A 13,093-nucleotide genomic window follows, 5' to 3' on the forward strand; every position below is an offset into this window, starting at 1 on the left:
TAATTTTATGAATTAATTTTCTATCAATTTAAATTCTTTATAGTCTTCTACGCGTTCTTTTTCCTATCCTGTTAATTATTTCTTCATCAGAATCGATATTACTAGAATCAATAACTTTTATTCTATCTTCAAGGCCAATTTCTTGGAGTAGGATATTTGTATTTGTTTGAATAATATATCTCGGTAATCTTTTACTGAAGATTAATCTGAGTAGTTCATATTCAATCGAACGAATACCTTGAACTAAATTATTATTATTAATATTGAAGTGCTCGCAATTTGACCTCACTAAAAATATATCAAATACTAAACTCTCTAACCTTCTGTAATAATTATTTCGAATTCTATTTATTATTGAAGTGAAACTAAATGGAAGAGGAATTTCTTTCCAATAGTGCATTACCCATTCCTGATTTGAAAATCCATTTTTTGATATATTTTTTTTTGAAAAAAAGGGAATTGGATATTTAAAGAATTCAACTACTGACAATGGATTATTTTGCCCATTTTGAGTTGTCATCCAACAAAAAATTTTTATTAGATCATTGCTCGCCTCCAAATTGTTTGGGAGAGACTTTTTGTCAGGTACAGTTTCATAAATTTCCCATGGACTGACCATTAAAGAGTTATTGTTACTTTCTTCCTGCTTCCAAGTGACTTCAATGGATTCCCAAATAAAATTTTGCTTAATATTTCTTATCAATATTTCGTGCCATTGATTATCAATAAATATATGATTTTCTTGTCCAACCCTTAGTCTGTGTTCTAAATTATGTATTCCCTTTTCAACCTCGTCTTCTAAAACCAAGTAATCAGGTCCATCATTCGGAGCGCATCTTATTTGCCAATAAACATGTTTTCCTGAAGTCAATTCCGTTAAAAACGTTAGTATAGCCTTAATAGAATGTTCTGTATCACTTGGAAATGCATAGGAAATATTAATTAATTTGCACTTTATAAATTCAAATTTCCTATTTGACCTTCTGGGTAGCCTTTTATTTTCAGTAGCAATTTCTAGCATATTTTTAAAGAATATATCATCAAGTCCTGAGCAAATATAAGCATTTGGGAAAAAATAAAGGTAGTCATTTACTTGAGGTACATATCCTGCTGAAACTTCATCCGCTAATAGCCAAGATCTATTACAATGATTGTGCCCAGTATTATTTATCATATTTTCTCTCTTTGGACAATATGGAACATTTGATTGCTTGAGATAAATGCATTTAGGGCAAAAAAATAAGTAAAATTGCATAATATCACACCAATACATGTTTGACTCGCGAGGAGATATAAAACTTGAGTTTACTGATTCTGGAAAAGAATGATATGCTAGCGCTGTGCAATGATAATGAAATTGACGATTGCATCTATTACCCTGACAGAGAATAGATGCGCCATAATCGTGGCAGTAGCTGCATGTTCCAATAAGCTTTGGAAATTTAACAATTTTCGAATCAAAAAATGTTGATGATAAACCATCTTTTGGGAGAGGTGGAGTTCCTTGAGAAGGATTATAAACTCTTCTCATGATATCGAATAAATTTGTGTAAACTTGATCATTAATGAGCTCCCATTGAAGAAAAGGAATTGTAATTAGGCATCTTGAATGTAAGTAAAAACTACCTTCGCCAAAGTTATCATTTTCTTGAATAAATTTTGCATTTCTCTCTGGTCTATGCGTACTATAAAAATAATCAAATGGTCCGATTAATGGCCCCAGATCAATGGATCCATTTACTCCATGAAGAATTGGCCTGATATTGTGGCTATTAAACTCAATCTCAGATTTAATTAAATATTTATAGCCAATAACTGTCGTGCTTGATTTCTTACATAGTTTGCAAACTAATAAATTATTGACTTCTTGCTCTTCTGAATCCGGCATCCAAATTGTATCGAGATTTGAAAATGCGTAATATCTGAATTCAATTTCTGGTACGACTTCAGAGTCGGAATCTTGAACGTTAATTAGTCTATTCTTAATTTTACGGCGAGACCTCGTAATACTTTTTGAACCTCTAATCTCATTATATAAAGAATCTTCCGAAGTTAAATCGGAATCGTAGTCATTTTCGCCAAGGCTGGAATCATCGGAAGATGAAGAGCTTCCAGTATCTGAAATCGACGGAGAACGCCTACTAATCATTCTGAGCCTTCTATTTGTATTAGTAGTACTCGAGTTATTTATATCAAAATCCTCATCATTTGAAAAGTCACTCGAATAACTTTGAGCTTCTACACTGCTTGTTTCATCATTATTGGTTTGGGAAGAAACCCACGTCAATTCTTCATTAATATTACTTATTGTATTTCTAGATTGAAATGCATTTGAGTTGTTTGAAACTGTAGGGCTGCCATTAAGTGGATTTTTATCAATTTCAAGCATTTTCTTTCTATAAATTGATCTTTTTTTAGCCTTTTCTAAATATATTTCAGAGTTTAAATTTAAAATTTTATATGTGCTTAGAGTTTTATCAAGCTGCGGATAAAATGGAATTCTGCTGTTAAGTAATTCATTTCTTGTATTATTTTTCGAAGTTTTATTTCCAAGTGAAGAAAACATTGGGATCGGAGGTTGAATATCCTCTGGATACATTCTTTTATTTCTGTCAACTATAACTGATCTGGGTATCGTATATATCGGTCTCCTTAAGTTCTGATCTATCCATCCAAATGTATCATCCCTTAGAATTTCTGAAAAGTCGTTTAAGAAAAATTGCTCAGGAAAGGAATATCTGTATGTCTGATTTAGAACTTGCTGATTTAAATCTCCTTTATTGCATATATCATAAATCTCAAAAGAGCCGTATTTTTGAGAAACTACGAAACTCAACCCATTTTTTATCCAAACGCCATTTAAATAAGGATTTTTTGTATTTTTATGTTCAAATAAGATATTTGAATTGTTTTTAAATTTAAAATCATTTAGTTGGTTAAGTTTCGAGTTGGATATTACAAAAATAACTCCATTATATGTCAACGACAAAACTATTCCAGGGGATACTGGGTGAGGAATTAGACATGCAATTCGTGAGCAGACGCCTGGAAGAACTACATCTAGAAATCTTTCACCATAATTTCTTGAAAAATAAGAAATGCAGCATTCAATGCAACTTACAAGTGTGGAGTTTCTAGTTCTTCTCAACATTCCTTTAGATGTCACAGATTGAGCAATTAAAATGATCGAATCATCGCATGACCACTGTATACTATCTATAAATTGGACGAAATTTGAGGAACTATCAGTTCCAATAGATTTGTCATTTTCTTTATTTGGTGAGCTATCTTTCACAACGAATCTTGAAGTTCTTACGGGATTCCTACGTAATAGTGAATTCTCATCCATTGATCCGCTTCCTACATAATCTGAGTCATCATCTGATAGACTTTCAGTTGGAGATTTTTCAGTAGCTTTTTTTATTGAATTATTCTTTTTCTTGGAATATGAATCACTGTTTATTCGGTCGGAAATATATGTATAAAGATTTGTCTGGTTATAAATACTTAGATTAGAAAATATCCACATAATAATTGTGCCATCATCAGAAGCAGTAACTAAATCATGTGAATTATTTGCAAATGAAACGTCTGGATGTTCGTTGTGCTTTTGTGGCATATTGATCAAATTAATTCCACTCTTAGAGTGGGAATGTTCTAAAGGAATCATGAAAACTAATGAGTATCCTTGCATATCGTTTTTTTTTTGTATTGAAATAACTTCATTCGAAATATTTTTTCCAGAAATGTTAATTTGTATTTCTTCTGTTGAACTCAAGGACTGTAAAGAGGCACCAACTGAAAAAAAGACATAGTTTTTAAGGTTTTCATCGGATGAAGATCCATGGTTAGCGATAGGATTTAAGCAAATATCAAATGCTTTTGGGGATAGTGGAAATATATCAATCTTATAAACTGGAGGGGCTTTATAAAATAATGATTGCTCTCTTTCAAATGAACCTGGAGATTTAGATAAGCTTCCATAACGTTTAAAAATACTTTGGAAACTATTTAGTAGAACTTCTGGAAATTCTCTTCGTTTCATTAAAGCTAAATGGTACAAAGATCCATGGATAAAAAGATCAGAAACCTTATAAACTGTTATGATTGCATTATCACCTGCAGAAATTAACATTTCAGACTCTTGAAATATATCATCATTATTCAGCTTAATGCTATGTTTTGAATATGCAAATCTAACAAATGTCAATCTGTCTGTATTTTCAATAATTGCCATTGGAACCCAATCATTTCCATATACCAAAGTTAACAAGAGTTGGCCCTTACCACAACAAGATGCTAATAAAGCATTGCAAGAGTTAACATCAAGGTCGATTATATCCCCAGTGTGCTTCCTTACAGAAGCTAAAAGACTTCCCGTAAATGTGTTCCAGAGTCTAATCATTCCATCATCGCCTCCAGATATTAATACACTTCCTGTTTTATCTCTTTTAATAACATATACGCTTGCCGGTTCTCCTCCTACTCCAAATTCAGAGTCTTCAATATGTTGATGAGCATATATAAAATTTGATAGGATAAACCTGCCACAAAAGTTAGTTAGAAGATGAGAATATTTCATATTCGAAAGCATTAATTTGTCACTAACGCCATGTTTTAAGCTCCTCAAATTTAGATAAGTTGATCTAGAACAGATATCTTTAATATTTTCAATGAAAGTTGAGTGGCCAATCACTTCATTCTTCAAATATTGAATGGTATTTAAAAAACTATCTTGATTAAAAATTAAATTCTCTGTTCCTACTATATTATTCTTATTAAATTTACACAACTCGATAAATGAAGAAAGTAACTTGATAAACCCAAAAATATTATCTTGAAGCCCATTTGTTAGTTCTTCATATGATATTTGTGTTTCAGTGCCATCATAATTTATTTTAGTAGGTATTTTCGAAATTGATTTAAACTTTTCAAAAACTCTGTTTGAAACATCGTCAAAACCATATTCTTTTAGGATATAACAAATATAATATGGCTCCATGTATGATGAAATTTGAAAATGACATGAATTTTAACCAGCCATTTATTTTTTATTCATTATATTTGCTAAGCTATGTATTGTGAGAAATAATTATTAGCGCCCTAATAGTTAATCGTGATGTCAATAATAAGGACAGAATTATACATAAAACTAAATGGTCCAAAAAGTATGATTGGAGATCATATGACCGAGTCTTTAGTTCAATAGTGATATATAAATTTTAGTTTGGCATACAGACCTATTCGGCAAACAATTATCAAGCACTAATCAAACCTAGCAGAAATAAGATAAAAAAAAACAATAATTGGAGAATTAGTATTAATCTATCTAGAAATATTTCCTATTCCATACCTAAATAATATTTTGAGGGAATATGTTGTAGAGTCTTAATTGTTAGGTTCGCTTTCTAGATTTCTCCAGTAAATCAAAGCAATATTTTATTTTTAATTTTACAAACATGGCTTCCAACTAGGTAAGTTTATTTGTAAATTAATCAAATCTAATTAGTTGATTATCTCCACTTTAGTAGGAGACATTCATAGTTCCTTGGCTAACAGACTGATAGATGAATTTGATTGAGCTTGCATCGACCTTAACAACACCCAAAGATTTTTCATTTACCTTGAGTTCTACTGATCCGCCTGAACTTGGCACAAGAACAAAATTAATAGAACTGCCCAAATTAATACCGGCTGGAATTTTCCCTCTACCTACAAAGGATCCAGATGATGTTGCGAGCCATTCTTGCTTCGTAAATGCAACTTCGAGAACTGGAAGTTTGTAAATATTGCTGTATGTAGAGATGTAGAAGCTGAAGTAATCATCTGGAATGCTTGATGGCAATTCGGCTCTAATAGTAAGATTTTTTGTAACTCCATTAGACATGCCTACTAAACTAGAGTTATTACATGAGCCTGATGAAGCAATTGAGCAGAATCCAGTTTCAGTTGTTGAATACTCCAAAAACTGTAATGTTGGAGCGCTTCCATTACTGTCTGATGTCAACATAAACGGAGCAGCGACCAATAGTGGGATTTCTAAAACTTTACTTCCAGCAATGAAAATTGCAAGTGATTTTTCTAAAGCAACCAAATCAAACGAAATGGTAGATCCCGTATTGTATTGACCATTCTTGTAAAGTGAATATGCTCTTAATGAAGCTATGCCACTTTCAATGGAACATGAGTCCACACCGAATCTTAATGTTGCAATATTCTGGAATGAAGAATTTGTCAATTCTAACGATGCAGATGGTAAAAGAACGACAGAAACACGGATAGCATCGCCTGGTGTCATGCCACCTTCAATGAATGAGTACGAAGCATTCAAACAACTAGCTCCTTTTTTAAGAATGCAAACTCCATTTGCTGAAACCAAAGAAATGAAATAAAGTATGCAAGCAATGAATATCGAGCTCCTTGCACCACTCATTTTGTTTTATATTAATAACTACCAATTATAATAGAGCTCAAATTTATTATTTGGTGCAAATATTTTTGAAATGAAAGTGATTTCTTCTTGACTTTATGCCTAGAAACTGCATGCGCAAGTCCACGTTATGTCTAAAACCTGCACCCTGTTTTGGCGCCAGATTGTATTTTTTTAAAATTATTGCATTGTACTTCAACATTCGAAAATAATACTTTATTCCGCTCGCTTTTCACGTCATTTATGTTTGAAATAATTTGCTTGTAATTAGAAATGCCCATTTAATTAACGAATTCTAAGTTTGATCCGCATAAAATCTTATTTTCTATAAATTTTAGATTGTTTAGTTAAACGTTGAGACTTGATTAAAAATAAGTACCGCGTGATTTCCATTAGGAAAAAAATTTGACTTTTTCTGCTATGATTTGAAAATGGAGGACAAACCAAAATGTAATCGTTGGTTCTTGCTTTTATTGTACTTTTTAATCTCATTTTCTGTATGTGGTTTAGTAGGTTCATTTACTGCTATTTTACCGCTGCTTAGAAAAGCTTGTATGTTTTCAAATCTATGCAGATGTGACCCAAGTACAAAAAACTACCGAGGCGATGACTGTTTGAATCCAGAATTAAAAGACTTAATATTATTGGAACCACTTTTGAGTCATGAATGTGACCCTATAGGTTGTAATTTACAAAATGTTTTACATGTTGATGCCTGGAAGTTTGGTTTAAGTGCTCCGCTAATTGCTAGCCCCATTGCAGGGACAATTGCAGATATCATTGGCCCAAGAGCTTTGGGTACCATTGGAACTATATTCGTATGTTGTGGATTATTGATTTGGCTACTACTTACTAATATTTTTGAAGTTTTGTGGATTGCAAAGTATTTACTTAGTTTAAGCTGGCTTTTTTTGGGAATCGGAAGAGTTTGTATTTCATACAGTATTGTTTCTGTTTCATCACTGTTTGAGATGCAGTCTCTGGTAATTTCCATTTTGGGTGGCCTTGTTGATGCATCTATTTTATTACCATTGTTAATAGTTAACTTTCAATCAGGTTTGAAGAAATCAACTCAATTTGTAGAAAGCTATTCTGATACAAACAAACAAGCTGGAGAAAGGTTATTTATTTATATTTATGTAATTCTCTCAGTGCTTTCACTGATATCTCTTTTCCTAACATTGCCTTCTGTAACATTCAACAAGCTTATTCATAAAAAGAAGCTTAGCAAAATTAAACAGTTCATTACTTGCCAAGAAGAAATGGCAAATGGAAATCAAGTAAGAAAAGACTTTGGAGAGCTAGAGAAATCCACTACTGAAGAGGACATACTAATTACATGCCCAAAAACCGTACAGTTAAGAGCAAGATCTGAAGTTACAAATGTTAAGATAAAAATTAAATGCTGTAGTTCGGAAGGAGTTGAGTGCGAATCTTCAGCAATGTGCAACCTTAAAGCCTCTTCTGCAATCATGGGTGGTTACAGTGTGGTCTGCTCATTAGCAAAATGTAGATATATGCTGAAAATAGACAAGATTAGAAGTTTTTCAACTCCTTCAAATATCTTCAATGTTTTTGACCTTAATGCTAAAAACAGCTTAAATACAATTATTGATAGACCAATATTTGAGCAACTATTTAGTTATGAGTACTTCACATTTATGGCTTTATTTATATATAACTTTTGGAGATGCTCAATTCTAGTTTCAAAAAGTGAATACATTGTTACATCTGTATTGTATATCAACAAGAGTGTTGGGATAGAACAGGAAATGCTTCAAATCATGAATATTTATAACATTATTATGAGCTTAGGAAGTATCTTCAGCGTAATTTGGGGTATTATTGCAACTAAATATGGTGTCAATTTTATGATTGGTTTGACCGCTATCTTAGGATGTTTAATACATGTTTTGCTTATATTCATCGATTCACTACCATTCTGGTGCATTTATTTATATTTTTGCGCATTTTCTGCTCTGAGATCATTCATATTTGGTTCATTAAATTGCTTCATTGGCGATACATTTGGATTTTCAAATTTTGCGAGATTAGCGGGAATACAAGCCTTTACATGTTTTATTTTTTTTCAGATTATGAATTTTTTAACTTCGCAATACTTTGAAGTAATTTCCTGGGCAAAAGTTAATCAATACTTGCTGATTCCTAATATTTTTTTATTATCTGTTCCATTTATTTTGAATCTTTTAAAAGCTAAGAGAAATAATTGAAATTCCATCTTTGAAAAACGATCGACTATTAATTATTTGGTTCCTTAAGAAAAAAAAAGGTTAATTTAATGGAAAATGGGAAAAAATCATTCCAAATAGTGGTTAATTCACTTATTTCTGGAGGCATTGCTGGACTTTTTGTTGAAACAATATTATATCCAGTGGATGCGATAAAAACGAAGATGCAATATAGATCGTTATGCAAAAATAGTGTGTTATTTTTTAGTACTAGAAACTACTACAGGCACATATACTCAGGATTCAAGTATTCGGCATTTGGTTCTTTTATTTCTTCTTCCATTTTTTTCGGCACATTCCATTTTTTAAGTAATTATTCACCACAAGTGAAATATAAATCTCTAAAAACAATGCAAATTTCATTGATAAGTGAATTGTTATCATCACTGTTTAGAGCTCCCTTTGAAGTGATCAAACAGAATATACAAGTTAGAAACAAATCGTTTTTGGGACACTTTTACACTAATTATTCATTATTTAGGCATTGCCTTAATTTTAATAAAATAACTGCTAGCCTAATCAGAGACATTCCCTTTTCCATTATTCAGTTCTCTCTTTGGGAGAAGCTGAACAGAACAGGAGATGGAGTCTTAGGTGAAAAATGCAACTTTAAAGATCTATTAAGCGGAATCTCTGGAGGTATAAGCGGTGCTATAGCAGCATTAATTACCTCGCCAGCGGACAATATAAGAACATATATTTTTACTAAGGCAAAGACAAGAAGTTCAAATGTCTCGATTCTAAGTGCAATAAAAACGATTTACGGACTTAATGGAATAAAATCATTCTATATAGGATCGTTTCTACGTGCTTTATGGCTTACCATTGGTGGAATAATATATTTTGGTTGCTACCAACTTTGCAATTCTGCATTGGAAAAAATGTACCACAGTTTTGAAACATTACCTCAATGAACTAAAATAGACTATTTTCTCTGTCAAATAAATATATAGCAATAAATATTGAGTTAACAGCCATCTGACCAAAATATATTCCCCAATTTACATTTCCAAGTATTTCTTTAATTCCAACGTCGCCCCTACATAACCCAATATGGTCGCTCGACTGGCATCTTTTTACTGTTGAAATAAGAGCTAGTGGTGAAAGTAATGATGTAGTAAAATTGCTGACCCCATGTTTAAGATGCTTTTTATTATGTGGCTTTGTTTTAGTAGCGAGCAATTTATCTTCCGTGTCTTTCGCACGTTGATAATTAATAGATAAATAAGAATATAAACTATTCTTTATTAAATCTTCGGTTATTCTAAAAATAATATGTGCAGTAACACCTTTCCACAAAGAGGTAATACCTTCTTCTGAATTTACTGAAAGTTGAATTAGTGAATATATCCCTATTACTGACTCTTCAATTTTGTCCTTATCGTCTTGTAACCCAAGATTATAGCGCTTAACGTCAAAAATTGCCTGTTGTGTAGAAATTACAAGCAAAGGGTATGTGATTATTTCAGAGATATACTTTGCGCTGCTCTTTACATATACTGGTTTTATAAATGAATCGTGAACTTTACTATGTCTTTTATATACTTTTAAAAGTTGATCATGTAATATTCGTGTAAAATATGAGTGTAAAGTCATAGGTATGAAACCTCTATACAATCCCCAATATCCTTCTTCATTATAAATACACCTCAGAGAATCAAAAATAAGTTTTATTCCGCTTAAATTATAAATTATTCCTCTGCTTATCCTTGAACTTGAAGTTGTTGAATGTGCACTTTCAATGCTATTACTATTTTCTAAATAGCTTTCGAAATAAGGTAAGCACATTGACTTAAGCTGAATTGTGTAAACTGGATAAATAAGGACTAGTTGAGGGCTATTTAGCACGCCATATAGCCTTAGCAGTTGCCATTGTTCGTTTAATTTTATCTTTGGAAAATTCATTATATATATTTTCTAAAATAATCTATACCGCTTTTTTGCTCAAGCTGAATTATTAAAAATTCACTCACAATTTGGATTGTTTTAACTGTAAATTTGAATTAGTCAAAATCATGTCTTGTACTTTGTATTACAACTTTGAATTCCCATATTTATCGCTCCCACCAAAGATAACTAAGCTGAAAATTATTATATATATGTTTTGTTAACAACTTATAATGTTTAATTATTGTTCATTCTCCTTTAATTGCTACTGATATTAGCATAAATAATTAATATATAGCTCCTTTTATTTCCGCCTGGAATTGTTTTTTATAACTTATCGCGCAAACAAATCATGAAAATATTTTTAAAAAAAACTAATGGACTTAATTCGACTTAACTGCCGTAAAACATTACTAAGTTTTCTTGAACTTGTATCAGAAAAAGATAATGAGAATCGATTAGCACCTCAGATTTTCATTGAAACATCAATTTCTTCTTTTCTGAGCTTAATTACTGATATTGTAGACTATAATAATTTTGGTTTCAAAAGAATTCAACCTTTAATAATTTCAGAGGATGTTGAGGAAAGATTGGAATCAATTATTTGTGATTTTGAATTCGATTCAAATGTGAGATCAAATTTCATATATAAATTAAAATGTGTATTTCTATGTCATCCATCACTAAGTTCTACCTGTACCATCGTTAAACACATAGAGTTAATTTCAGCATTATTAAAAAAAAATATAACCAAGCAAAAAATTGATGTTTGTTTTTATATTGGTTTTGTTCCTTTTTATTCTAAGGTAATATTACGGCTTCTTCATCAACAGCTAGCTTCACTAAAAGTTACTCCAGAATGCTATTCAGTTAATTTATTTTGGGCTCCTATAGATGAAACCTCTCTTTCAATGGAATTTAGGAATATTTTCTTCGATTTCCACGTATATAAAGAAGAGTCTTCTTTACAATTGGTTGCTTATTCGTTATATTGGTTGTTAAAGTTTACAAACTCGACGAATGTACCGATTTATTCAATAGGATCTGCAGGAGTATCAGTCTTAGAGCACCTGATACGATGCTTTAAAGAAAATAACTCCCTATCCAATATTCTCAAACCTTTTGATTGGAACACACTTTTTGAAACAAATGATGATCGGAATTACAAATATCCGGAGTTCAAACGCTCTGACAAAGACTTATTAACAAATACTCTGGAATTTACTCAGTATTATCTTCAAAACTCTAATATTAAAAATTTTCCGGAAGATGATTTGACGAATGAATTTCCGATGGGTTTTGATCAGGTAATAATAATTGACAGAAGATGCGATTTGGTAACTCCATTTTCAACTCCATTTTCCTACCACGCTCTGCTTGACTTTCTTTTTGGTGTTCAAAAAACTTATGTTGATATACCAACAAAGAAAGTAGCATCCGACGTTTATGAAGAATCTCCTCATTGGAAACTACCTCTCTTTGGAGACCCACTATTCGCAATATTGAAGGATCTAAAACTTAAAGATGTGGGAATTTATCTCCACCAAAAAGCGAACGAGCTCCAATCATTATACCAAGAAAAAGAAAAACTTAAGGATATATCTGCGATTGGGGATTTTATTAGAAAATTAAAAGGTAAACAGCGTGAGCAAGGAACACTTGCTAAGCATGTCAATATTGCTACATATTTAAATGAATACTTCACAAAAGATTGCCAGACTTTGAGAAGGCTAGAGCTGGAAGATTCAATAATGTCAGATTCTCACCAATCAGTAACAGGTGTTGTCAAGGAACTAAGCACGAAGTTTTCAGAAGCAATCTCATTTAGAGGGGCGGAGGACTCGCCTCTAGAGGATCTTCTAGATCAGGAAGATATCCAAATAGAGGAAATATATAGATTACTATGCCTTTCGTGCATAATTGAAAATGGGTTCAAAAATAAAAAAGTTTATGAGCAAATCAAAAAACACATATTATCAGTTTTCGGTTTTGAAGAGTTATATAGAATGAATATTTTGGAAAGAGTTGGACTTTTCAAGTTTGATCCAAATAAAAAATCGTACTGGCAACTAATAAAGCGTCTGCTCAATCTTTTTGTTGATGAAAGTGAGTCAGAAAATGATATAAGTTGTGTTTATAGTGGATATGCCCCGATAAGTACAAGGCTTATAGAAATCCTATGTAGAGAGATGAATAACTCCAAATCAGGTGGTTATGATTCTCTAAAAGAAGCGCTCAACTATGTATGGGGTCCTAGTGTTGAGCTAACTCCATCGATGCAATCTATGATAAAGCACAATTCGTGTTTGGTTGTTTTTGTTGGAGGAGTAACGCTTGGTGAAATTGCAACTCTTAGAAAGCTCCAAGAAATCATTAATAAGGAGATCATTGTTGCAACTACAGAAGTTATTAACCACAAATCATTTTTTGAATCATGCAAAAAACCAGAAAGTATGAGCCACCTTAGAAATGAAAATAGTAAATAAGAGTCTTCCCGCGTTAACCTAGAATATGAATAAAACTCAAA

The 13,093-nt window shown here is 31.8% G+C and overlaps 6 protein-coding genes across 6 annotated transcripts; 3 read left to right on the top strand and 3 right to left on the bottom strand.

Moving 5' to 3' along the window:
• Nucleotides 1-37: 37 nt before the first annotated feature.
• On the bottom strand, nucleotides 38-5,002 carry cgd6_2320 (multi-domain chromatin protein with WD40 repeats, bromodomain and PHD domain; the record flags this gene model as incomplete). The annotated part of the gene is made up of 1 exon (XM_627589.1): nucleotides 38-5,002. One exon carries the CDS (start codon nucleotides 5,000-5,002, stop codon nucleotides 38-40), a length of 4,965 nt encoding a protein of 1,654 aa, XP_627589.1.
• A 522-nt stretch (nucleotides 5,003-5,524) lies between these two features.
• On the bottom strand, nucleotides 5,525-6,433 carry cgd6_2330 (hypothetical protein with signal peptide; the record flags this gene model as incomplete). The annotated part of the gene is made up of 1 exon (XM_627590.1): nucleotides 5,525-6,433. One exon carries the CDS (start codon nucleotides 6,431-6,433, stop codon nucleotides 5,525-5,527), a length of 909 nt encoding a protein of 302 aa, XP_627590.1.
• Nucleotides 6,434-6,861: 428 nt separating this feature from the next.
• Nucleotides 6,862-8,661, top strand: cgd6_2340 (hypothetical protein with signal peptide and 12 or more transmembrane domains; the record flags this gene model as incomplete). The annotated part of the gene is made up of 1 exon (XM_627591.1): nucleotides 6,862-8,661. One exon carries the CDS (start codon nucleotides 6,862-6,864, stop codon nucleotides 8,659-8,661), a length of 1,800 nt encoding a protein of 599 aa, XP_627591.1.
• Nucleotides 8,662-8,729: 68 nt separating this feature from the next.
• Nucleotides 8,730-9,593, top strand: cgd6_2350 (mitochondrial carrier protein, 4 transmembrane domain; the record flags this gene model as incomplete). The annotated part of the gene is made up of 1 exon (XM_627592.1): nucleotides 8,730-9,593. One exon carries the CDS (start codon nucleotides 8,730-8,732, stop codon nucleotides 9,591-9,593), a length of 864 nt encoding a protein of 287 aa, XP_627592.1.
• Nucleotide 9,594: 1 nt separating this feature from the next.
• Nucleotides 9,595-10,584, bottom strand: cgd6_2360 (mitochondrial FAD carrier protein; the record flags this gene model as incomplete). Its single annotated transcript, XM_627593.1, has 1 exon — nucleotides 9,595-10,584. The coding sequence occupies one exon, from the start codon at nucleotides 10,582-10,584 to the stop codon at nucleotides 9,595-9,597; it is 990 nt and encodes a 329-aa protein (XP_627593.1).
• A 359-nt stretch (nucleotides 10,585-10,943) lies between these two features.
• cgd6_2370 (Sec1-family protein) lies at nucleotides 10,944-13,052 on the top strand (the record flags this gene model as incomplete). The annotated part of the gene is made up of 1 exon (XM_627594.1): nucleotides 10,944-13,052. The coding sequence occupies one exon, from the start codon at nucleotides 10,944-10,946 to the stop codon at nucleotides 13,050-13,052; it is 2,109 nt and encodes a 702-aa protein (XP_627594.1).
• Between the last annotated feature and the right edge of the window lie 41 nt (nucleotides 13,053-13,093).

This window comes from Cryptosporidium parvum, chromosome 6 (genome assembly GCF_000165345.1).
Source record: "Cryptosporidium parvum Iowa II chromosome 6, whole genome shotgun sequence".
NCBI classification, from domain to species: domain Eukaryota; phylum Apicomplexa; class Conoidasida; order Eucoccidiorida; family Cryptosporidiidae; genus Cryptosporidium; species Cryptosporidium parvum.